The sequence below is a fragment of the Engystomops pustulosus genome, chromosome 6, assembly GCF_040894005.1.
Source record: "Engystomops pustulosus chromosome 6, aEngPut4.maternal, whole genome shotgun sequence".
In the NCBI taxonomy this organism is placed as follows: Eukaryota; Metazoa; Chordata; class Amphibia; order Anura; family Leptodactylidae; genus Engystomops; species Engystomops pustulosus.
Window position 1 is genome coordinate 55,031,957 of NC_092416.1, and position 27,137 is coordinate 55,059,093.

General features: G+C 41.0%; 1 protein-coding gene across 2 annotated transcripts in view; it reads right to left on the minus strand.

The window, feature by feature from the left end:
* The window catches only part of VPS13D (vacuolar protein sorting 13 homolog D), a 134,391-nt gene that overhangs the window by 22,014 nt on the left and 85,240 nt on the right, over positions 1 to 27,137 (minus strand). For both annotated transcript variants that reach the window (XM_072156176.1, XM_072156175.1), the window contains 2 exons: positions 18,791 to 18,923; positions 18,472 to 18,667 (listed from right to left, as the gene is read on the minus strand). In XM_072156176.1, the coding sequence (XP_072012277.1) occupies positions 18,472 to 18,667; positions 18,791 to 18,923 (329 nt within the window). The remainder of the gene's footprint in view (positions 1 to 18,471; positions 18,668 to 18,790; positions 18,924 to 27,137) is intronic.

Consider the following 27,137-nt stretch of genomic DNA (forward strand, 5'->3'; position numbering starts at 1 on the left):
AGCATGTAGAGGAGCATGTCCCACTCCAAAGAGGATTTTTAAAAGCAGATAAGTGGATGCTACACTGTGAACAGATGTGCACTAGCTTATACATAACATTATTGGTGGAATACTGCAGTTGCGTTTAACTCTCACATAACTGCAGCCCAAGTTATGGTAAAGTAACCTTTTCCTTACATAAAAATGCAGGGAACTTGGCCTTCCAAGTGGGTAGATAATATAGGGTTAAAAAAAAACTGTATAAGGACCAATAAATACATTAGAAACTATTGTCGTTAAGACACAGGATAGGGCCAAACTTGCTGATCAGTGGGGGTCTCAGTGTTGAGACTGCCACAGATCACGAAAACAAGGGGTCCGATGGGGTCCCATGTACCTCCGTCGGACCCCTCGTTGCTCAGTCAGACTAATGGAGCAGATAGACGCGCATGACCATTCTTCTCCATTAATCTCTGTGGCGCGCAGCAATTTCCGTCAGCTCCATAGAGATTCAATGAGCAGAACGGTCATAAGCGGTAGTCTGCTCCACTAGTCTGATGGAACAACATATGACCCCATTGGACCCCTATTTTTCGTGATTTGTGGGGTCTCAGCACTGAGACCCCTACTGATCAGCAAGTTAGGGTTGTTAGTGTTCTCAATGAAGACAGGACAAAATTCATATTGTCTGGAAACTTTGTTTTGGACCCGAGAGCCTTCCATGGTCATGCTGAATCATAGGGTTCAGATGATGTTATTCTACTGTGAGTCTATCTAACCTGATCTAGCATATTCATAAAATAACATTATTCTTCTGAAACATTGTTATTTCAGAATGATGCTGTAACGACTGCCCCTACATAAGGCTTGTACCAGAGGAGCCGGTACCAGAAGCATGACGTAATAATACTGCAAAATGCGGGAACGCACCTCCCGCCATGCAGTATTATTACATCAAATGTCGGGAAGGGGTTAAGTGCTTGAATTTGGTAACATTGGATAGCTTTGAGAAAAATATTGCATCTATTTCAAGATTTGGGATCTGATGTGCATTTATTGAAATATCCCTTTTTGAAACATTTTTGTACAAATTTAGATTTTTTGCCAATTACAGCACTGTCACAAAAAAAGGTCAAATCAATGTAATTTTTCCTATGGAATCCAGATCTGCAATAAAAAATTAGGGTTCCCAATTAATATTTTTAGTTGCCCCCCACCACCACACTACCCCAAGGGGTGGGAGTGGGGGGCCGGGTTTGACATCAATGGATAGATTTGGGCGAAATATTTGACATATATTTTTAGTTTTTCAATCTGATGTTTTTAGACATACTTCACCCTCCTGACCTTTTTGTTATACCTTGTATATCAATATCTGTTTATATATATGAAAAATGTGACCTCACACAGGCCAACTACAGCCTGTGAAGAATTTAAGAAGCAGGAATGTAGGAGAACAATGTGACCTCTACCGTGTATAGAACACAAAAAGAAATATGCCTGGTGGCCTGAAAAGACGGGACACCGCTTCCTACTGATATGTCCTCAGTTTATTGCCAACAAACATAAAACGAAAAATAGAAGTGCCTCTCTATTAGTCCAAGGTTACAAAAATATTTTTTTCCTAAAAAGAATGTCAGTAATGACTCCAGTACTTATTCCAGACCTGTTCCTCAACTGTGCAAGGGACAACAAACAGCTTGGAATCTATTGACATAGAAAGCACATACCAAATTCTTCAGCACAATCTCCAGGTATCTCAATGCATCCACTCACAACGTGAGCCAATTACAACACTGGATAGTTATGTCTAAACACATCTAAACCCATATGATATAACATGGGGCCACCACAATGGTAGTCAAGGCAATGAAAATTGGACCAGAATTTATTGCTTAGGTCGGTAGAATTCCATGGACTGGTTTACCTCCAAGTACAAGAAATCAGCCAAGATTTCAGGAAGAGGAACAAGATTTCAGGAAGAAGCCATTACTCCAAAAGAAACATAAAAAGACAGATTAATGTTTGCAAATGCACAGGAACGAAGACATTAATTTCTGGAGACAATGGATCTGTTTGGTCACAAAGATCACTGTTATTATTTGGAGGAAACAAGGATAAGCCTTTCACTCATGAGAACACCATCTTAACTGTGACACCTCATTGTGTGGCAGCATCATTCACAAAATAAATGCATCATGAGGAAAGAACATTATGTGAAGCAACATCAACATGTGAAGCAACAATAATGAAGCAACATCTCAATGCATCAGCCAGGAAAACAAAGCTTTGGTGCAAATGGGTCTTCCGAATGGATAATGCCCCAAAGCTACTTTCACACTGGTAACAAAGTGGCTTAAGGATAAGAAAGTCAATGTTTTGGCCATCACAAAGCCCTGACCTCTGTCCTATTGAAAATGAATGGGCCAATATGAAAAGGCAGGTGCCAGCAAGGCGACTACAAACAGGGCTACGCTACACCACTTCTGAAAGCAGGAATCGGCCAAAATTCCTACCAATTATTGTGACAACCTTGTAGAAGGATATCCAAAACATTTTCCCCAAGTCATACAATTTAAGGTCAATGGTACTAAATAATGATGAAATATATGTAAACTTTTGACTTTGCAGAAAATAATAAAAAAAAAGTCTTAAAAAATGCAAATTTTGTTTTTACCCAGCAAGGTAAAATAAAGAAGCAAATGTATAACAATTTATAGAAATATGGGGTGGGGGTAACAAATCAACCTGCATAAAATCTCATAAAACTGGAACAGCCACAGCGAGAACTAGACAAGGTGTTCAGGAATGTAACAGACACAAGGATAAAGGCCCGGAGCCAAGCAAATCTAAATCCAGCATGATACAATATGAGAGGGCGTTACTTTAATCTTTGTGTCAAAGTTTCCTTGCCTTGTCAGGACTGATACAAGCCTCACCTGATATATTGTTTAGCCAAATGCCACACTTGTCCTCTGTGATCTGCTAATCCTGGCTCTGGGCAATTCTCACCCAAGACACTCAGCCTTGGTAGACAGAACTATACTGTGTGAAGAGACGTCTAACACCACTTATAGCTTTACCTGAGATCTTCCTCACATGCTCAACTCACATTTATAGAAATACATACATACATGTAATTATTCAGGATACACAAAGAGGGATTTTTCAGGAGCCAAATAACAGTATTTACAAGATTGGGTTAAATATCAGTTTACGGGAGGTGAATGTCTTGTAGGCCTTTTTGGATGTTATATATACACAGTGCTGGATTAAGTGTGTCACAGGGCTTGGGCCCTCATATAAAATAGGATACAATGGGGCGCCTTTACTTAGCAATTCGGAAAATGCACTAAACGCGTTCTGCCCGTGCGGCGATTCACTAAGAACATGTGCCAGAAATCATGAATCTGTCGCCTCCCTGCACTGGCACGACAGAGTACACCATCTTTTTTGTGGTGCACCTTTAACATAGGGCGTGCGACACACGACAAATCAGTCAGACCCTCCGACGGCACAGCCCCTAATTTGTGTCACATGGAGGCCAGCGCCGATGGGAAAAGCTAACGGTATATTTGCTAGCAGTTTGCTTTTTTTTTCACAGATGATATGTGGCTGATATATGGACTGTAATTGCTGACACACAGCTCTAGAACAACACACACTCATATACAGGCAGACTTATACACAGTTCAGCCCTCAATCATTATGGACACAGCAAAAGGGGCATTTGGGGAGAGATGTTGTAAATTCCGGTATATAAGCTAAATCATATATGATGATGCTTCCTATTACACAACCATATGCAGTTAATGATCTATGCAATGGTGTTTCTCTATGATTAAGTCCTAGTACATAGTACATAGCCACTTTGCAAGACCAAGAGGAGAACAAACTTGGCTCAATAAGGACATTAAAGGCTGTTATAGGTGCAGTGGGTGCATCGCTTGCCCAGTAATCAAAAGTTGCAAAAACTTCAGTAGTCACACTACAGGAAATACGTATGATATCTACCATTTCATTAATTGTAAATCCCTAGGGGTCATCTATATGGCCACCTCGATATGCGGGAAACAATATATCGGCAAAACCTTCCGAGAATTCCGCCGCAGGATTGGCGAACATTCAGGTGACATAAGACACAACAGGGATAAACCATTAGCTAGACACATCCACGATGAACACCAGGGTGATATGACAGGTCTTTTCTTCATTGGCATTGATCTTGTTAGACCCCCAGATAGAGGAGGGAATTGGGACCATACCTTAAGACAAAAAGAGGCACGATGGATTTTCCGGATGCGTAGGGAATCTCCACTAGGTCTCAATGAACAGCTGAATTTCTCTTGTTTTTTGTGATTCACTATTTTGATATGACTGATTACTACATACAGTCCATAACATAGTATATTAATACCTTCACCAATTTGTTGGATCGCTTTCTTCAATTTCCTTTTTTGATATGACTGAGCATCATATACAGTCCATAGCATAGTTTGGTATTTAAGTATATTGGTATGTTGGTACCCTTACTAATATGTTGTATCAATAATGCCCCCAATTGTCTGTCATTACTACTCTGCCCCAGTACTGAGCCACTTTGTTGTACAGGCTTTATAAAATCCCTTTTTATGCATCTGGACCAATCCAGTGCCACAGGCACGGTTCGGTCCATCAATTTACTAGGTGTTCTATTTTTACACCTATCATGTATGAGGATCGCGCGATCTTCTCATTTACTTACCTTTTTGCGTCTCCTCCCCTCTGCCGCTCTGCATCCGCCCACTTCTGGGATTCCGCCCAAGGTGGACGGAGCGCATCGGGTGGCAATGCGCATCACACTGCCTCCTACGGCTTCAAGCATTACCTGGCTTTATTCCACTCCCTTGTTACCCCTACGGCATTAAGGTAAGGCCTTTTTCCACACAAACTGAACTGATACATGTATAGTACTACAAGTCTAGGCTGATCATTGGGGTTAACTATTCACTGTCTCTAATAGGGCGTTTAATGAAGAACCCAGCGTTCCCCTGATGAGCCCAATAGGGCGAAACAAGCCTTGTCGGGATTTGGGTTTCTTTTTCTATTCTATGACACATTTGTGACCCTCATTTGTGACAGTATACGACGCCAATAGGCTTCAAAAACCTGTATATACCTGCTGAATAGGTCTGTAATAGGGCCAGTTACTGCAGGGACATGTTCCAGTCGGGACTTTGATCACGTAGGAACATAGTCCCGAGGCTAAGTTATCAGGGTGCAATAGTCTATGTCCTAAATAGGGCTTGTATAGGGATTTTTTTACATGACTGTTTGGTCAGTAAGACCCGAGCCCAGATGGACTAATATTTATCAGCCACCCTTCTCTCTCCTAAACTCTTAAGTACTCTGCTTGGATCTTTACCTTTCTCACCTAAGACCCTATTTGACTACTTTGGACAGTCACAAAGGCCAAGGTGAATTCTTTTGGGTATTTCCTTTAGGAGCCTTATAGCAGCGATGGGCAACCTTTTGAGCTTGGTGTGTCAAAATTCGCCCAAAAAACGAGCATAACTCGGGTGGTGTGTCACCTTGACAAAAAAAACATAATTTTGTGATATTTATAGTTTAAATAACAAATATGTATACTATTTAACTTCTAGGGTACTTTAACCGTAGGTTGCCTGATTGATCCTACCATGTACTGCCATACTACAATATGGCAGTATATGGGGATTTTCCCAATCATCTATTACTATGTGCAAATCTCAAATTGTAATAGATTGGTTACAATCAGACAGGTGTGGAAATGCTTAGTAACCTGTGAACTTTCATGACAGAGAGGGCGCAAGCACCGCTGTCTGCATCTCCCTCATGCCCTCTTGGCATGGAGAAGGTGTGAGGAGCAAAATAATCGCAATGTCTGGCGATTTGCAAGGCGTTGCGATTATTTCAGGGCTTGTACATCACAAAACACACAAGCCCTGATGACTGTCTTCTATCATACAGTGCACTGACCTTACTTACTATATGATGAGAGTGGTTGTCCTACCTTGCCCCTGCTGTGGAGATGGTCAGTGTAGAGGTGGCAGCTGCTGGGACATCACACAAGGCAGCAGCGATGTGACCTCTGACTGTGCTGCCATCTTCCCCCCACCACAACTATCAGGAGCTGCAGAGGAGCCTCCTGGGTGTATGGCCGGGTCACCTCTCCTGCTGTGCCCCGTGCTGATACCTGTGCTGACTGGAGACACTAGGCACAGCTCACACATGTGGAGGGGCCGGCCCGGGGGAGGAGGAGGAGGGGGGAGTGCTGGAAGCTCAGTGCAATCTCTCAGCCTCCTGGCTACTGCACCTGGTCATGTAGGATGAAACTTAACTCTCAGGCAGCCGTGTGTCAGTGAAAATGGCTACGCGTGTCATAGGTTAGCCATCACTGCCTTATAGAGTTACCTGACCTCTGATCCTTGAGATATACGAATAATGAACAAGGTGAGCCCTTGATATTGTATTTACATCACTATACTATCACGAGGTCACCATTATTTGACTCTCATACGATCAAATCTCTTTTTTCACAGACTGACTACCAGTGCAGAGGCCAAGTTCGCACCATTAAAGATTCTCTGAGCTTCATTTTTTCTGTTTAAATCAACTAATAAAAGAAAGCACATTTTTAAATCACTGATTGTAATTTTGTTTTTCACTTTCTAGAAGTGATTTCTTTTGGGTCCTCACCTACTTGAGTTCGACCCACCCCCTTCTGGGTTTATTGTATTTTTTTTAAGTCCTACCCCGAAAATAACCCTTATTATTTTTCAGGCTTTTTACAGTTGGGCTGAAATATTTACACCCTACCCCAATGATAAGCCCCAAATATAAATGGCCACATCTTCTAAACTGTGACACATAGAAACACAGTTTAATGAGGAGAGTCTCATTAAATATGGTACAATGTATGTTTTTAGGTGCCACAGAACCAAGAGTGTAATTTTCATATACAGCTCCCACTCCTGTGATGTTAACTCTAAATATCTCTTTATCTGGCACTTAGAAACATAATATTAATGCAAAATTAAAAGGGAGATTCTCCTCTTTAAAGTTACATAAGAACTGTTTTGTTAGGTATTGGGTTCAGGTTATATTGCTGCTTTCAGTCTGCCCCCTCCAGTCTGTCAGCTGAAGGCAGCATGGAGAAGGAGGGAGCTGACAGATGCGGTGGCTACAAGGATAAGATGGCCTATAAGAAGGAAAGTGCCACTGCTAGACATTGGAAATTGAGTTCCTTGATTCTAAAGGAAGAGTCACAAGAGATCTGCCGTGGAATACAGGGTTTGGGGATTTATTATGTTCCAAAGGATTAAGGTATGATTACATTTGAATAAAAATAAAAGTAGATTTTGGTTAATCGAAAATAAGACATTCCCTAAAAATAAGCCTTAAACCATAAAAGACCCAGTGTTATTTTTGGAGAAACACAGTACTTGCATGTTCCAACAATGGCGGCTGAGTGGGTAGCACTTCTGCCTTGCAGTGCTGGGGTCCTGGGTTAAATTCCCACCCAGGTCAACATCTGCAAAAGAGTTTGTATGTTCTCTCCTGCGTGGGTTTCCTCCGGGTCCTCCGGTTTCCTCCCACACTTCAAAAACATACTGGTAGGTTGTTTAGATTGTAAGCCCCAAGGGACCAATTTGTCATGCTTTGTGCAGCGCTGCATAATCTGTAGGCGCTATATAAATAAAGATTTATTATTTATTTACAATGGTTGTATGTTTTAATACATGTAAGATTATGACATCACTTAGGGTTTAAGGCGGTTATAGGTTCCCCAGAGCCTTGGGCAACCACTACAACAGGACATATAATCAACAACTGTATACAGAATTAGGCAGGCAGTGTCCCCTAGATCCCTCCTCGGGGATTATACATCTAGTTACTCTGTTTATAATACAATGAGTAGACACAATATAATACAGACAGTATGTGCTGCATAAATCACTGAGGACGGCACAGGGTACATTTCCAGCAGATGAATTCTAGTTATTTCTCCCCGTCGATGGTGATGTAGGACGTGTCACTCCACACAATGCGGCGGTCTCATTGATTTGCCCCAGGCTCATCACGATTGTATTGCGTAAAGAAATTCAGATGTCTCGCAGGTATTTTGGCAAGTGCACTCTACCCTGAAATGTAGTTCCTCCGTCATGTGGGGATACTGGCTGAACTCTGCCTGAACCGGAGCAGAATATCACTTACAGTACACACAAACAATTGTGCTATGATCACCTGCTTCAGACGGAGGGTTCAGAGTAAGTTCGTGTCCCTGCACACCTTCCCCCTCCTCCCCTCACTGTACATTTCCTGAAAACAAGAAGGGAAAGAAGATGGAGACAAATGCAGAGACCAGGGGTAAAGGGGAGCCAGGACCCACAATGCACCTGGAGAAGACGTGAAGTTCTATGTAATTATATGTAATTCTGTAACATAACGGCTGGTGATGGAATGGAATTCCCTTGTAGAAAACTATTGGTGAAACTTAGTTTTCCATGATCAGGAATAGATTTTACTAAGACTACATCTTGATTTAGCCCTCCATTGTATGGATATGCCACACGTATTCCTGACGTATCTTTACAATGGGGGGCTAGGACTTCTCCCACTATATGCTCATACAGTTAAATTTGTCATCCAATTTGGCTCCTCCCCCACTAAAAGCAGGTAGAAGAGTGAACAGCAGCAGCCGATGTACCAGATGTCTCCCGGGTGACATCATCGTCATTATTTGGACAATTAAATCAAGGCTAAGCTTCCAGAGTGTGCGCTCGGCGGAGACAGGCATGGATGCAATACAGTTGCATCCGTCCCCATAGGCTATTATGGCTTCTGATGAGTGTATACTATATGTCACTCAAGTAGGCTCTCCTATAAAGGGAAGCGGTCACTAGCGACCACCCCACAAACCACTCACATTACCTTTTAGATGTCTTTATACGTATTTTACTGAAAACCCTATCCTTGGGATTAGAGCCACTATTCTTCTAAAGAGACTTTTACTGATGGCCTCTGTTACTAAAGCGTAGCTACCCCTCCTCCTAACTGATGCGGACACCACTAACCCGGCCATCCTCAGGAATCAGGATGAGGGGAATGAGCGAGTTAAAAGAGACAGGGGTTAGGTTATCGGCATCAACAGGGTAGCCTGCCCCCATGACCGGATCTTTAATAACAGAGGGCATCAATATGTCTTTTTAAGGGATAGTGGCATGAGTGAAACATGTATAAAGTCAACTAACAGGTACTGCGTGAATGGTATGTGTGTGTTTGTGTGTGTGTGTGTGTGGGGAGGGGGGGGGGGATCGCTGGTGACAGGTTCCTTTCAATGTGTAACTCACTTTAAACAACTTTTCAGTAGTCTAATGTGTGGACACTGGACATAACGTTATTTCTGACGTGTAAAGAACAGCTTTCCCCTCTGCAGTACCTCTCTGTGAATTATTATTTTTCTCATAGCTGCTGGGTACAGACCTAGCTGCCGTGACCCGCTGCTCTCCACCCCCTATGCAAAGAGCTTCAATGTAACGGCAAATCTTTTGTGCACCTTTCTAGCTAAAACAAATTTAGCAGATTTCAGAATGAGAGGCAGATGGAAGGAGGCAGGATGATAAAAGCCAAGGTGAGTGGAGGAAGAGGCATCTATCTGGATATATCACTGAACAATGTTTCTTATTTTTACTTGTATCATTGATTTTGGCAACATTTATTTAAAAATTAGAGACCATTTAAATTGGGAGTTTCATCCTATGTGATTGGTCCAGATAACACATCCAATGTTTTAGCAATGTCCTAGCAGAAGATCCTGAACTTCCATACTAATACATTTCTTTTTTTTTTTTACCAAGAACAAATTATTAATGTGGTGTTGAAGTGGAGTTTGTTTTATTTGAAGGTTATGTTTTAAGAACAGCGATCACATTTAGAACATGTGTTGCTTTTTCAAACACTGTCTCTTTCTCAAGAGAAATATCACTAGTAAAAAAAACAACCTTCTATGGTGATGAAATAGTTTGGGACGAGTTATGTAGGTCGGACGTGTTAAAATGTCTGAAGACAACATTCATATCAGTCTTTCTGCGGCTTCTAAATCATTATGCAGCCCGAGAGGCGGGTGTATGGTAACTATACATGTGCTACATTTTAAAGGTCCGTGAGAAATTCTTATCTTATGCTTTTCACTGCCATTTTTAACATTGCGCAGCATCTCTCAAGTATGTGCAAACATTTGGAGAACAATGGGGCACATTTACTTACCCGGTCCAGTCGCGATCCAGCGGCGGGTTCTCTGACGCTGATTCGGGTTCTGCCGGGATTCACTAAGGTCCGTGCGCCGATATTCACCAGGTGTCGCTGCTGCGCCGAGGTCCGCTGGAGTTCACCTGCTTTTTTCTGGTGTATGTGAGTGCTTGATCTTGCGACACAAATGGCTTTTTAAATTCTGCGGTTTTTCCGAATCCTTCGGGTTGTCCGGTGGCCACGCCCCCCGATTTCTGTCGCGCGAAAGTTGGCGCGATTGCGCCAAAAATCGATCGCGTGCGCCACAATCCCGTGAAATACAGCGCAAAGCGGAAATATTCGGGAAAAACCCGACGGATTCGCGGCTGCGGACCCTTAGTAAATGTGCCCCATTATGTTGACATTTTGTTGTTCTTCTTTGGGAACACAAAGTATGATTTGCAAAAACTCAGTTGAGAATTACACTGGTTTACACTATTCCATTCACTGCAATGAGTAAATAAGGTATATGAAAAGGGGGTGGGGGTCCTCAAAAAATAGCCCTGCAAACATTTGACTGATTTCTTTCGCTGCGCACATATGGCAGACAATATTCCCAGTCAAATGTATACGAGTAAAGGACAAAATAATACATCAGTGGTCAGGTGCAAAGATTTACTGCAAGTTTAGAAAATAAATTTTGGAAGCAAAGTCTGAAATAAGGATCTCTGGAATTAAAAAAAAAAAAAAGTTTCTCATCCCATCAACCCTTCCCTGAACGCAATGTAGAGAAATAACACGGATTTCTCTGCAATGCCGCAATCTGTCTGCTTTGATCAGACACCATTCTCCTTTTTTGTGCTGTCTGTTATCAATCCCATGGTGCCACTGCACAGAATCACAGGGCCAGATAAAGACTGCATCAGCTCTGCCTGCTGGGGGGACAGTATGCTTCAGTATCTTCTCTAGATCTAAGATGCCATAACTATAGAGTTGGGGTTGCACAACCGTCGCCTACATAGGCTAATGTCTCCTCATCAGCAGTAACTGTAGTAAGAGTTTTTGCTTCCCCTATGGAGAGTCTGTGTGGTACAGCCCAAGCAGTTACAACACCCAGAAAGTATGTTGCCCGAGATCATGACCCCCCTCTAAAATACATAAAATGCATGTTAATTTGTAGGGGGTCGTCATGAGATCACATGACCCAACTAAACAGGATAGAAAGATACAACTGAAGAAGGTCACAATAATTACATTGTCCATTCTACATACTGTGCTCCCAGCACGGGGTGCATTTTGTAACATATATTTGGAAATGTTCCAGTAAATGAAAATGTTTCTTACTGTGCATACACCTCTGTATCCACTTTGCCAAACTTACATTCTAAGTCAATATTGGCCTTGGGGGAAACAGCCTTTCTATGAATAAGCATCTTATTTAGTGTTAAGTATTTTCTTCCATCCACTCAGTGACGACTCTCCAAGCCATTGCCAAGATTTAAAAGGTTTTTTCCTATGTGTTAGTCCAAAAGGTAAATCAACTTAGCTGTGGATTACCGACAATGTGGCAAATTTACAAGAACCATACAAAGCCTCACAGTCCTTCTTCCAGGGATACATCTAAGATTGTGTGACTATATACTGTACGTGGGATATAAGAATCGGACAGGCATCTATACGTCTACATGTATGGTAAAATCACATGATGGGAAGAGCCTTTTAGCTTCCATTACAATAATACTCTTTCTGTGCCTGAAAGCTACCGCTTGTCCAATCAGGGACCGAAGGTCCTGTGTTTTGTGCCCCAGGGTTTTTTTTATGGCATCTGTAAAGTTTGTAAATCGTGTAGGGGGCAGGAAATTAGGTAAATTTACCAATATACATCTATTACATTTTCTGCACTGGTTTCTTGATACATAAATTGAAATCTTATGGTTCAGAAATGCCTTTTACCTCAGCAGCTGCCATTCCTGCCCATAAAATGGCGGGAAACGGAGGGGCACGTGATCATAAAGGTCCATGACCAATCGTGGGCCCCGACCTTCCATCTACCTCCATTTTATGAACAGAATGGTAGCTGCTGATGTGAATTAGTTTCTGAACCAGGGGCTTTACTATACTAAACTTTTGATAGATGTATATTGGCAAGTTACCTGATATGCTTCCTCCCGCGCTTAAAAAAAACCTTGAAATAAAGTGAATAACACCTTGAAGCGATATTTTATGGTGTAATAGGGGGTTGTTTCACAGTATGTAAAATATATAAGAGGAGCGTGACAGGAAATTTGTCTACCGTTTTGACAATACAAAGCTACAGCCGGTGGTAAAGAAGCAGCCCTGGAGATCTGTGTAGCCATACCCTTTTGCAGGAGGGTAACTACAGTGATAGCAGCCATAGCAGCTGCTATGGGGCCCGCAGTGTCAGGGGCCCCAGCATCAGACCTAACACACTAATCAATGGAGGATATGCACCATTATACACATATTATGCTACACATTGTACAGAAAATGTATAGCTCCATGCATAAATGTGTATAAGAGTGTATAAAATGTATGAGTATATGTAGATTTTCTGAGGGGAGGGGGTTGTGGTGGCCCATTTTGAAGTTGCTATTGGGCCCTGCCTTTCATAGTTTTGCCCCTGTCTTTTTGTGTGGCATTAATAGCAGCAGGACTGGGAAAAATGGATTTATATTACAGGATTGTAGCTGGACTTGGAACACGGTGGTGCACTGGTGTGTGAGATTTTATCACAGCCCCCTAATAACAGAGCAGAGGTTAGCGAGGTAGAAGAGATTGGAAGGATCCACTAAAATATATCAGCCAATATATACTGGCCTTTTTTTATATAAATATATATATAAATGGAATAAAAATTGAAAATATGGCTGAATCATGTTGTCCCAAGACAGTGATTTCATTCCAGAAAAATATTATTCATTTTATTTTTTCCACAGGAACTAAGAAGGTTTTCTACTCAGGCTGTAATGAGAAATGTATTGTTCTGGGCTTTGGAGAGTTGGGGAGTATTTTAGATTTCATCCAAACAGAAGGAAAAGTTCTTTCATTAATAATAAGCCCTTTAAAGCTTTAGAAAAGCAATGTGGCAACTGTGAACTCTAGATACCACCAAGCTTTACTGCCGTCTAGTCAATATCCCTTGCCATAAAGCTGATGCCAGCCGTGATATGCTATATATAGCGCTATGAACAGCCGCCGAAATATAAATGCGGGTGCTACAGGAAAGGGACATAAATTGGGGGCTACAAAAGAGGGTGATTATAAATGTGGGTGTTACAGGAAAGGGGGGCATACATTGTGGGCTACAGAAGGGGAAACATTGTAATAGTGGGTGCTACAAGGAAAAGGGGTATAAATTGGGGGCAATATAACTGTGGGTGCTACAGGAAATGGACATAAATTGGGGGCTACAGAAAGGGGGTCATTATAAATGTGGGTGCTTCTAGGAAAGGGGAAATAAATTGGGGGAGGGTGGGGGGGGGGAATTAAATGCGGGTGCTACAGGAAAGGGGACATAAATTGGGGGCTACAGAAAGGGGGTCATTATAAATGTAGGTGCTACAGGAAAGCGGACATAAATTGGGGGCTACAGAAAGGGGGTCATTATAAATGTAGGTGCTACAGGAAAGCGGACATAAATTGCAGGCTACAGAAAAGGAAGCATTATGATAGTGGGTGCTACAGGGAATGGGCATAAATCAGGGGCTATGTTAAGAGGGACAATATAAATGTGGGTAATAAGGGGGTATAAATGGGGGCTATGGAAATAGGGGCATTATGAATGTGGGTGCCATAAACAAATCGGCCAAACATGGCGGGCTAAAAAAAAGGGGGTATCTTAAATGGGGCCGACAGAAAAGTAGGCATTATAAGGAGGGGGGCTACAGGAAAGGGGACATTTTATAGTGTGGGTCACAAGAAGGGGGCATTTTACTATGTAGGGCCACTAAGGGAGTCATTATTTAGTGTTGGGCCAGTAAGGTACAGCTATTTTACTTTGCGTTTACACACGAGAGGATGGTTAGAGGGTTGGGACTGTACCCCACATCTTTTCTTCCAAAAGTTGGAGGTATGTAGTCTTGTAGCACACTGTAGATAAGCTGCCTGTAAATTTAGCAATACTTTGTAAGATGTTGCATTGTGCGGCGTCTTATAAAGCTACAAATCTGTTGTTATATAGCATCTATAAGTATCAAAAAGAAACACCTCCGAATCCAAATGGCAAGACTGCAGGGCAGCGCATTTTAATAGGTGGCTCGGCAGATTCTTCTGTCTTTTATTTGAACCACATTTTTGTTTGTTTTTTTATTTTACTGCTGTGAGGTTTACGTTGCTGCCAAATAAACAAATGTAGAAAACGTGCTATAACCAGACCATTTTCCACTGTAAACTTTGTACTCTGTTTGACTCTGCTGAGGAATTTCAAAAGCGGGTTCTCGCTTTCACATGGGGCCATGTTTGTGACTTGAAATGCTATTTATGTTAAAAATCTTGTGTGACATTTTGTAGGCCCTGTGGGCACTTTATAAATCAAGCTGTTAGAAAACAAGAAAGGCCTGGCAGCACCGGCCTTCTGTGAGGGAGAACAAAAAATGACCGTGGCTTGACAAACAGTGAACGGAGCCAGCAAAGAGTCATTTGGAGCAGCATTAGAATTGGATTCCAAACCACACATAGCTGAGGAATGAACAAATGCCCAGGGGGATTATGGTGCAGCTCTGCCAAATGAAGTTAAAACACTTTGTTGTCCTCTGTTTCCCACCTCCCCGTAGGATCCTGCAGCCATTGAGATTTCTCTTTCCTTTCTCACTCAATGTATGTGTGTGGTATGTATATACGGTATACATTGTAGAACTGTGGAACTAGTGGGCAAGTACATGTATTATTATTAACGTATTACAGTCATCATTGGTCATAATATAATTGATCATAATTTAATATTTAAGAGTATATACCAAACAAAATTATTCCCAATACAAAATGTTACATGTGAATTAGTTGTTTCAAGCACCAAACCTGGTCAATTAGACAAGTCAGGACACGAAAGAGCATTTTAAAAGGCAACACAGAACACTAAAGGGCATCTTAAAGGGCACCTACACTTTAATTATATCTATTGATGGTTGCAATCAACTTTTCTGGAACCGTGCATTTTTGTGGCCTTACTGACCCACTATGTGCAGTGGAAATAACATAACCCAACAGCCAGTGACTATATATATATATATATATTTAAAACATTCTTTGGAATTATCCCACACATCAGTTGTCAAAAAAATAAAATATGCTCATGACAATTCTGGAGGGAAATATCATAGTATCATAGTTTATACGGTTGAAAAAAGACACACGGCCATCAAGTTCAACCAAGGAAGGGAAGGGATTGGATGAGGAAGAGATTTATGGGAGACAATTCTATATAACATAACCATCAATGTTATTTAGGTGTAAAAAGGCATCTAGACCCTTCTTGAAGCTCTCTGCTGTCCCTGCTGTGACCAGCGCCTGAGGCAGGCTATTCCACAGATTGACAGTTCTCATAGTAAAAAATCCCCGTCGCCTCCGGTGATTAAACCTTGATTTCTCCAGATGCAGACAGTGTCTCCTCGTCTTTTGATTTGATTTAATCTGATTTTGATTTAAACTTACAACCATATTTTCTATATGGACCATTCATATATTTATATAAATCAATCATTTCCCCTCGTAGTCGTCTCTTGTCCAGACTAAATAAAACTAGTTGTTTTAATCTTTCCTCATAACTGAGATCCTCCATACCCCTTATCCTTTTTGTGGCTCTACGTTGTACCCTCTCCAGTGATTCTTTTTTATGGTCCGGTGCCCAGAACTGGACAGCATATTCCAGGTGAGGCCGAACCAATGCCTTGTACAGTGTAATATTACATCCCTATCCCAAGAGTCCATCTTGCTGGCTTTAGAGGCAGCTGATTGACATTGCATGCTGTTATTTAATTTATGATCTCCTAGTACCCCCAGGTCCTTCTCAACAAGGGACTCTCCCAGATATACTCCCCAAGAACATATGTTGCCTGTGGATTATTAGCCCCCGATGCATAACCTTACACTTATCCACATTGAACCTCATTTGCCAAGTGGATGACCAAACGCCAAAGTTTGTCCAAGTCACCCTGCAGCCTATGAACATCCTCCATAGACTGTATTACACTACACAGCTTGGTGTCATCTGCAAAAATAGACACAGTGCTATTAATTCCCACCTCTATGTAATTAATAAAATAGTAGTGGGCCAAGCACAGAACCCTGGGGTACACCACTTATAACTGGTGACCATTCCGAGTAGGTATCATTGACCAGAACTCTCTGGATACGATCCTTCAGCCATTCTCAATCCTATAGCAAATGATTTCTGCCAAACCAAAAGACCTTATTTTACCCATCAGGCGTCTATGTGGGACAGTGTCAAATGCCTTTGCAAAGTCCAAGAACACAATATCCACAGCTGCTCCTCCATCCAGGGATCGGCTCACCTCTTCATAGAAGCAGATCAGATTAGTCTGACAACTTAGTAAACCCATAAATCCCAGTATCCTTAGTAAACCCATGCTGGCTGTCACTTCTTATACTATTTGATGTCATATACTCCTGTCTGTAGTCTTTTAGCAACCCTTCCAATATTTTCCCCACAATGGAAGCCTACAGGCCTGTAAGTTCTAGAGCCTTTTTAAATATTGGCACAACATTAGGGAACCTCTGCAGATTTTATAAAGTGGCACAGCAATAACAGAACTGAGCTCTTAAGAACTCTGGGGTGTAACCCATCTGGTTCGGAGCCTTGTACACATTAATTTTATTGAGCTTAGATTGGATCATGTCTACATTCAGCCAGTTTAAAATATTACAGGATGCATGACCCACACTGGCACCTCACAGATCAGAAGTTCTTACCTCTACTGTATAAACAGAGCACAAAACACCCATTTAGTATCTCCGCCTTCTCTTGTCTCCAGTCATCAATGCCCCATTTTCAGAATACAGGGGTCCAACTGCTCTGACCCATTTTTTTTTTGCATTGATATACTTAAAACATTTCTTGGGATTTGTTTTGCTATCTTTGGCCACCTGTCTTTCATTTTGTATGATTTCATTTCCTTCTTACAGATTTTGGTAAGTGTTTTGTAATTATTGAAAGCCTCAGGTGACCCGTCAGATTTATATTTTTTGAAAGCCCTCTTTTTACTATTAATTGCCCTTCTAACTGTAGCTGTAAGCCACGCGGGGTGTAATCTCGCCCGTCTATATTTGTTACCTATTGGAATAAATTTAGAAGTATAATGACCCATATAGATTTGAATTTCTCTCATTTAACATTAGTATCTTCATGTGACAATCTATAGATCGCAATCTATATCCTGTAGTGTAGCCCTGAATTTCGGGAAATTACCCTTCTTAAAATTTTATTTTTTCGATTTTCCCGGACATTGACAGTTTGGACAATCTCTGCATTGTTAGAAATCACAAGGTCCAACAATGCATTACCTCTTGTGGGATCTTCTACAAGTTGTACCATAAAATTATCCTGCAGAAAGTTGATAAAATGTCTCCCCTTCACAGATGAAGAAGAGCCCTGACTCCAATTTATATTTAGAAAGTTAAAGTCGCCCATGATCACTACGGTCCCCTCCTGTGCAGCCCGCTCCATCTGTTTATATAGGTGACCCTCTATTTCCTCAGAGATGTTAGGGGATCTATATATTGCACCAAAAATAATTTTCTCAAAGCTCTCCTGGCATTGAATTGCAACCCACAAAGTTTAAGCATCCTCATACTCTTCAGAGACCACTGTCTCATTTACAGTTGCTTTTAAAGTCTCTTCTGACATACACTACCTCCCCTCCCTTAGCCCTGACTTTACGAAAGTGTAAAACCTTGAATATTAACACCCCAATATCCTTACAAGGTATTGTGTATTGTCAGAAATAAGTATCTCATCCCTGCAGAATGCAATTCTGGAAGCATATATTCAAAAACAACCATATAGGATGGGTAACACATAACTACCAAGTTATAATATCAAACCTAATGTGGACTGAACCTCTGAGGTTTAAGCATTTTGAGGTCTTCAGGTATCAAAAACTCCATGACCAGTGAAAAAGGTTGGGGTCCCCTTAAACTTGGAAATGTAAGATGTCTACAGAACAGATGTTAGAAGACCGTTCACTGAATGATGGTGCTGGTACTAACCTGTGCCCGCTGAGGGTGGCCGTATCTCTCACAGCTTGAGCAGTTTCTGAAGCAAAATCCAAAGCACCAGCAACAGGTTTGGTAACGGTTCCAACTAGACCTTTTCCTAAGCCAGAGATGAAGCCGCCGACACCGCCTTCATTTTTAACACCTTCCACAGTGGAGGTGATCACACTCGTCAGTCCACCAATAATTCCTACAGACAAAAAGCAATTATAATGAGATCGACCTCTGGCCAGATGTGTACATATAACATATATATGTTTTGGAGGGGACATTGGAATATATTCTAACAGACACAAAAATTATTCAGTCATACCATGAGCAAGTCCATGAATCCCAGCAACCAAATGCTCCCCGCTAGTTGCAGCATGATAACGGATATATTCCCTCTCTGTCTGATGCCTGTTGTCCATAGTCTTTCCAAGTCCATCAGAAAGCGTTCCTGCAAACTGCAACAAATAGCACAGTTACTATATCACCAACATAGGATAAAATTGTGGTTTGTTACCAGTCACTCAAGAAGACCATATAGACACAGCGGGGGTTATTAATTATTTCTAGAGATAAGCAAAGTCACCGGCTGCAGCTAGCATCTGCGATTATTTCAGGGTTTCTACAACAGTGTCCTGGTGCAGAAGCCCTGATAAATAATCCCCCAGCAAGCCCAGTTTGTGGAAAGCATACAGTTACTACAGAAATTCTCTGGGTCACTAGTTTTATCAACTTTGGCAAAGAAAAATTGCAAATTATCATCTAAGACTTTCTTACAAGAAAAATGAGCATGGGTTTTGGGCATACAAAGTTGCAGACAGCAGCAAAAAATGTTTTCCCAGATAGTATCTCGACTTGAAGCACTGGTACATGAGATCTCTTAACACAGCACAACCTCGTCCCTATGAGTAACTGCTGTACTATTCAAACAGAAGCTATTACAACAGTGACTTAAAGCAGGGCAGCATTTTGCTATGCAATCTCACACACCAGTGCTCCTGAGTGGTGCATATCCAGGTACAATCCTAGAATAAAGCAATATTTTTCACATTCCTCCTTCTACTAAAAACACAAAGTTATCCATATTCAGCATATCTATCATAGATTAAGTCTCTATTTCCCCTATGCAAAAGAATTCATTTTTGGAGAAAATCAGCCACTTGTTGCCATTACCCCATGCAGATATGGTAGTAGTATACTTTGAGTCAAATAAAATACTAAATCATTCCTATAGATATAAGAACTGTAATCTGTGGTATAGCTTCGCCTTGACATCCCAACATTGTTATCATGTTCAAGGATATTCATGATTATTAACATTGCAACGGACAGTATTCCTGTTTCATGGACGCTTAACTTCTGTTGACCCCAACTATCCTAGCTCATGGGAATTACTCGGAAAAACTGTTGGTTTTGTTTTTGATTAAAGATGAATTAAGGTTGAGAAATATTCCCAGACTTTCAGTACTTCTGGAATTTTTATTTACATCCGTGCAGTCAGTAACCATAAGAAAGAGAATAGAAACAATTGCAGAATTAATCATTGGGAAATGGTATTACTTCATTGTCATATTTTTTTAATATAATGTATTTTATGGTTTCTTGTATTTTAATGAGGTTTTGAAATAGTTTGTGTCTATATTGTTGAATTTAAAATAAAAAAGAAAGAAAATTTAAACCAAAAAGATTTAAACGAGCTGTCACTGCAGTCTGATGAGACCAAAAGGTGCACACAATGGGGCCACATTTATTAAAGCGTTTGTGCCCGTTTGTGCCGACTTCCATTCTGTATGGACCTGTATGGTAGTTGCCGACAAAACTGTACCTGGAACCATGATCATCTGACTTCATCCTGGTTCCACCATATTTTCTTGTGTACTTTGGTATGCCGCATTTACACAAGGAAGTAGTAGTGGATTATAATATAGGCGATAGCATGGGGCCGTAACCTTCTAAGGGGCCCATGGCCACCCAAACCACCCACCAAATTTTATACAGGGAAGGGCCTTCACCAATGAAATCTTCATACATCTGTTCCTGCTCTCAATACACATGTACACAAGAGCCATTTCAGGACCTTTGAAGGTCCTCCATAGGTCCTGAAACTGCAGATTGAAAGCAAGCAATAAGGACACAATACTGATACTGCCCCTCTAACTCCAGGTATTTTAATGACTCCCAACCCCCACTTCTATCCCATCAAGTCTAGAGCTTCTGTTCTGGAGGACTTTCATGCTCTGATTGAGGGAGAGCTGAGAGACCTACATGAGCAGAACCTAAAGACTGATACAATTCCATCTAGGAATTTAACTAAGAAACAAAGTGTTGCCTTGTATGACATAAAGAGGAATCCTAATATTGTAGTCCGCAGTGCGGATAAGGGGGGTGCAGTGGTCATTTTAGATGCTAAATTATATGAGAAGATTGGATACACAATGCTTGATAGAGAGTCTACCTACAGAAAGCTTAAAGAAGACCCAGTAGAGTCTTTTTCAGAGCATCTTCTGAGATTGTTAGAGGAGGGTAAAGCTCTAGGAGTTTTTTCCCAAAAAGAAGCTAATTTTCTGTTTAATAAAAACCCCATCACACCTATCTTTCATGGATTGCCAAAAATCCACAAACCTGTTTTCCCACCTCCGCTAAGACCCATTATTGCGGGTATTGGCTCCCTGAATGAGGGGCTGAGTAACTGGGTGGATTTGCACCTTCAGCCCCTTGTTCAGAGAGCCCCTGGATATTTAAGAGATACAACATCTGTACTTCAGGCAATGCGCAATATTGCGTGGGATGAGGGATGCAGGTGGGTGACTTGTGATGTCACAGCTTTATACTCCTGCATCCCCCATCACCTGGCTATGGAAGCACTCAAACACCACCTATACAAATACAGTGGGTATGAGAATAATTTGAAGGAGTTTCTTTTGTCAGCTGTATTCCACTTGTTTCAGACTAACTACTTTTGCTTTAATGGTGATTTTTTCCTACAAACAGAGGGAGCCCCGATGGGGTCAAAATTCAGTCCATCAATAGCTAATCTATATATGTCCTGGTGGGAGGAGGGTGTCATCTATGGATCTGCCAACCCTTTTATAGGTGATATACTATGGTATGGCAGATTCATGGATGACATCCTCATTATTTGGAAGGGACCAGAGGACAGAATAAGTTCATTCAGGCAATATATTAATAATAATTCCTGCAATCTGGTGTTCACAGGAGATATGGCAAAGGATAAGATATCATTTTTGGATCTGCTCCTCACAGGAGATCCTAAATGCAGATCAATCCTCACAGAGACATACAGTAAACCACAAGCAGTCAATTCAATTTTACAGGCTGATAGCTGTCATCCGAGCCACACGATAAAAGCAATCCCACTAGGTCAGATGCACAGACTAAAAAGAAACTGCACTGAAGATAAGGTTTTTCAAGTAGAATGTGAGAAATTAGCCCAAAATTTAAAGTCTAGAGGGTACAAGCGATGGCATATTGAGGAAGCAAAAAAACGCATAGACACTGTTCCCAGAAGCACTTTATTAGAGTCTGAACAGGGTGCAATAAGAAAAAAACAAAAAAAGGAAAAAATCACCTTTTCAACAAATTTTAACAGCAACTATGGGCAAGTGTGTAATATAGTAAAAAAATATCTGCCAATGCTGAATAGTGACATAAAATTACGAACTATCTTAAAGGAGGGAGTGCAATTTGTAGCCAGACGAGGTAGAACCATTGGAAGCATAGTGTCCCCTAGTCTTTACAAAGAACAAAAAAACAAAAAAATTTGGCTCTCACAGAAGGGCTTTTTTCCTTGTCATGGGAGTAGGTGCAATATGTGCGCATATGCCAAAAAATGTAACACTGTGAAAAGCAATGACAGATCCTTTGATATTGAAACATTCATTAATTGCAATTCAGACTATGCGATTTATGTCATTGAATGCACAGCATGCTGCATAAAATATGTGGGCAGCACAAAAAGAAAAATAAAGGACAGAATAAGTGAACATATAGGGGATGTGTCAAAGAAAAGTAAGGGAATATCAGGGGCGACAAAGCACTTTGTAGAAAAACACAATAGAACAACAAATTTTTTGAAATTCTTTGGTGTAGAGAGGGTTAACCGACCAGAAAGAGGTGGTGACTGGCTAAAAGCATTAAGAAAAAGAGAGGCTTATTGGATTATGAATTTAAACACTAGGATCCCCTCAGGTATGAATTTCAGGGAAGACCTTATGATGATTTTTTAAAGAAATGTATAAAATGTTTTGTAATGACAATTGTATCCACTGTGTATTTGTAATTGTATCTGCTGTGTAAAGAGGAAGTGATGTCCAGACTTGGGTGTACCCGCCCATGTCAGTCCTCTTTTCTTTTAAATATGGTTGTGCATTGAGCAAAATGTTACCATGATTAAGGGAGATTATTCTCCTGAAACGCGTTGGTCTTTGCTATGGACTTTTTAATTTAAATGAAATAAAGAAGAATGGATTTTTACTACTGATGCTGAGCTATTCCTTGAATTTGAATTTTCACTATTTGTGTCCGTGGCCGGCGGACTAGGCTCTCTTGCATCCCAGAGGAGTGGAGACTGGATTACAGACTACATGTCCAGGTGTGTGAGCGCTTATACCTGTTTCCCTCTCAATAAGGACACATCCTCCATTCCAAAATAAGCTCAATGGAGTACCATCTGTAGGAAGGTAAATCCAGACTTGTAGGGGCTATAATATTCATACAGTCCAGGGCCCATGACAGTCTTAATCCGCCCCTGCAAGGAAGTACTCAGCTCCTTGACTGTGTAGCAGCTGCCATGTTTTGCATTTCATAGTTGTCCGTGACAAGACTATTTGTCTTAGGGCTTCCAGAATATATGTAGTATAAGATAACCATGTTACTACATAGCATTCCTATAAGCTTCCAGAAAGGTTAAACAGGGGTCGTCATGTGTAAGTGATGCTAGCTGCTGACATTTGTACTTTTAACGCATAGATCATTTTATTCCCATGTAACCTTACTGATTGCTATAGGTCTGGATACTCCATTAGAACACCTAGTCCATGACAGGACAATCCATTTCTGAAGATTTTTATCCATTTACTGTAAAGTGGTCTTTTGGAGACCTGGATATCACCACAGCACAGCAGATCTTGGGAATTTCCTCCATTCATTTTGTACAATGTATCCAAAAATATGCCTTCTATTTAATTAGTAATTTTATGCAAAATAGGCTAAACTTAAAGACCTCTACACTAGTAATATGGCATCTCCAAGCCAATATCTCATCTACACCATGGCACTTAACCAACCATATGGCTTTTGGGACCCCTAGTGCAACCAAGGTGGGTTATTTCATAGTTCCACTCTGCTTCCAACCCCTTACTCACTCATAGCCCACATGGAGATCAGGGATTTGTGGAAATAGCAGGAAAAGTGAGGAGTAGCCAATGGCCATGAAAGAGGACACAGCTGGTATATATTACATAGGAGGGATGGTGCTTTTGGTTGGGTAACAACCACCCTGGGTACACAGGGAAAAAAAATTGCTTTCCTGCACAATTTGGATTTTGATAAACTGAGCCATGATGGTTCAGCCTATGTCTGAAAAATTGTACATGGTCGTATCAAAGTTTGCAATAGCTGACTTGTATATTTATAGCTTATTTACATACTGGGTTGGACTGGCCAACTCAAGGATCCTACAAAGTCCTGAATCAAACATTTTTATAACTCACTAATAGCAGAGGCTTTTCGGGGTTCAACACATTTGAACTTGCTGTCCCAGCTGGGCAGGTCAATAGTCTCTTTAGTAAAGGCACCTGTATAGAGCCGAATAATCGTAACACATAGAAATACATAGACCATCCCGCGGCAGTGGCAACCTTCTACAATGAAATGGCAATCAAGTGTGCTATCTGGATGAGCTGTGCACTGTGGGTGAACCGTGTTCTGGGAAGAGACTGCAGTATTCTGTCCTTGCTTAATATCCTCTAGTGGCCACTTGAGAAGTTCATGTTGGAACGTAGCCATGGATTGTTTCAGGGTCACGCTCAGGTTTTTCAAGTACAAATTGGACATTCATTTTAGGTTCTCTAAATCTGATCTAATGTACTTCAGTGCATTCTATCCTAAGGTCAGAATGTTCCCCAGCTTATTTGACCAGAACATAGACATTAAACCAAAAAACAAAGCAACAAAAGCCTCCCTATTTCTCCAAAAGACAATCTGGTAAAGGTAATCACAAATGCTTTAATCTATAACATGCTTTGTTTCACAGTAAAGAGAGACTTATAACCCAAAAGGATGCCTAAATACTCACCTCAGTTCCTCTTCATCTTGATCCCGGCACTGTCCATCGCTAGTCTTGACATGTGGGATCACCTAGAACATTTGTACATTACTTAAGCTGAATGTGAATATGTATAGAGTAGTGGTTTCTAGAACATGTGGGAATTACACCAAAAAGTTTGATGTGGCCTCTTGTGGTTCTTTAAATTGGACCAAAAAGGTATCAAAAGAAGTCAGGTGCTACTGTATTTATTTTCTATGTCTCTTACTCCCTTACGCTAGTCAAAAGCCTCTCACTCAGCTAAACCAGTTACCTACACTGTACTGAAAAGATGCAACCACGTCGAAACATGGCTGTCTCCAGTTAGGAATCTGTTACTATTGTTATATATATATATATATATATATATATATATATATATACAGGTACTCCCCGGGTTACATACAAGATAGGGTCTGGAGGTTTGTTCTTAAGTTGAATTTGTATGTAAGTCGAAACTGTATACTTTATAATTGTAGATCCAGACAAAAAAGTTTTTGGGCCCAGTGACAATTGGAGTTTAAACATTTTTTGCTCCAATGGGACCAAGGATTATCAATAAAGCTTCATTACAGACACCTTACAGCTGATTATTGCAGTCTGGGACTATAGTAAAGCATTCAGAAAGCTTCCCCAGAAGTCAGAGGGGTCTGTCTGTAACTATGGGTTGTCTGTAAGTCGGGTGTCCTTAAGTAGGGGACCGCCTGTATATATATATATATATATATATATATATATATATATATATATATATATAGTTTTGCTTTGATCTCACATCATGCGATTGAGCTTGATGTAAGGGGGCTGCCTTACAAAGTAGCAAAAGACGTGTGGTTTTCCTTGTCCCATCCTAGAATATTTATTAGCATCTTTCCCAGAATCCCCTAGTGGAGCAAAAGTCTCCACGCGCTTGCAAGGGCGGCCTTATTTGGCAAAGTCTCTGTATGGAGAGCTCTTACTTCATGACCCCCCTGTGGAAAGCCATTTACAGATCTTAGCTGGCACTTTATAGTATCAAGTAGATGTAATTGAAACCTGTAGATCAGCAATTAATACTAATTAAGGGAAAAGGTGGGGTGCATATATTTCCTGCACTCCAGAACTATGGCTTCAAAAAGTTTTAAAAATACGACCATTGTGACTTTTTTAAGCGCACATAATATGCATTCTTCTATTTTCTATCTTCAGATATAAAATAAAAACCCAATAAATATATCACGTATGGGTATCCTTACTTCTAAATTTTGAATAGAAGTAAGTATCTTTTAAAGGAATGAAGAAACTTCCAAACATTCGCCAGGAACTCTGCTTGACCTCTGGAATTTCAGCCAAGGTGCAAGCAAACAATTAGCCTATAATATGATCTGTTCTAATCAAAGCAATAATTGGCGGTAAAAGGATTAGCAGAGGGGCACTGAGGCAAAATGATCTCTTTCGCTAACAAAGTGTGTACACAGGTGTGATTAGTAAGGCTGGCACCCTGCGGGCTACTGCCGGATTCCTTCTAGCATCTTTCACCACTTTCCCCTCACTCCCGTATTTGAAGGAAAGCCGAACATCTGCTAGCTTACACAAAATCCTATTTAATGGCCAGATAAGGATTGCGTTTTCTTTGTAAACTCCAGTTTGAAAAATCCATATTGTCTGGGTGAAAAGTTCACCTTCCCAAAGAAATTCAACTGCAGATGAAAAGGAAAGAAATGGATGAGAACACAAGTTCTGGGCTCGAAAGCTGAAGTATATGGTGTCACTTCTATCCTTCTGAAGGAAAAAAAAACTCACAGGAGGTTTGGGATGGATGTCTAGCTAGATACGGGTGTTTAAAAAACACATACACACACGTCCTGCATAGACAACAGGGCCTTTACAGGTAGAAACATAGTTAAGACCTAAATAAGGTCTTTAAACATTTGCGGTTTTAGCATATGGAGGACAAGGGGCTCATACAGATGAGACGTCTTGGAAAATCAGATGGACGACTGGACAAAGTGAAGTACAGAACTAGTCTCTTTCTGTTAAGGGCTTAGAGCAGTGGTGGCGAACCTATGGCACAGGTGCCAGAGGTGGCACTCAGAGCCCTCTCTGTGGGCACCCTCGCCTTCACCCCAGCGCAGAGTTCACCAAACAGGACTCACGGCCGCTTGTACTCCCAGGCAGCTCAGAACCCTGGAAGCTACAATGATAATCCGAACTTCTCCTTTTAACTGTATTAGTGTCCTCTGGTGCCTATACGATTTAAACCTGTGACAGAGCGGGGAGTAATAAGTTACTGCCTAAATTGTGACATTGGCACTTTGCAAAAAATATGTGGGTTTTGGTTGCAGTTTGGGTACTTGGTGTGTAAAAG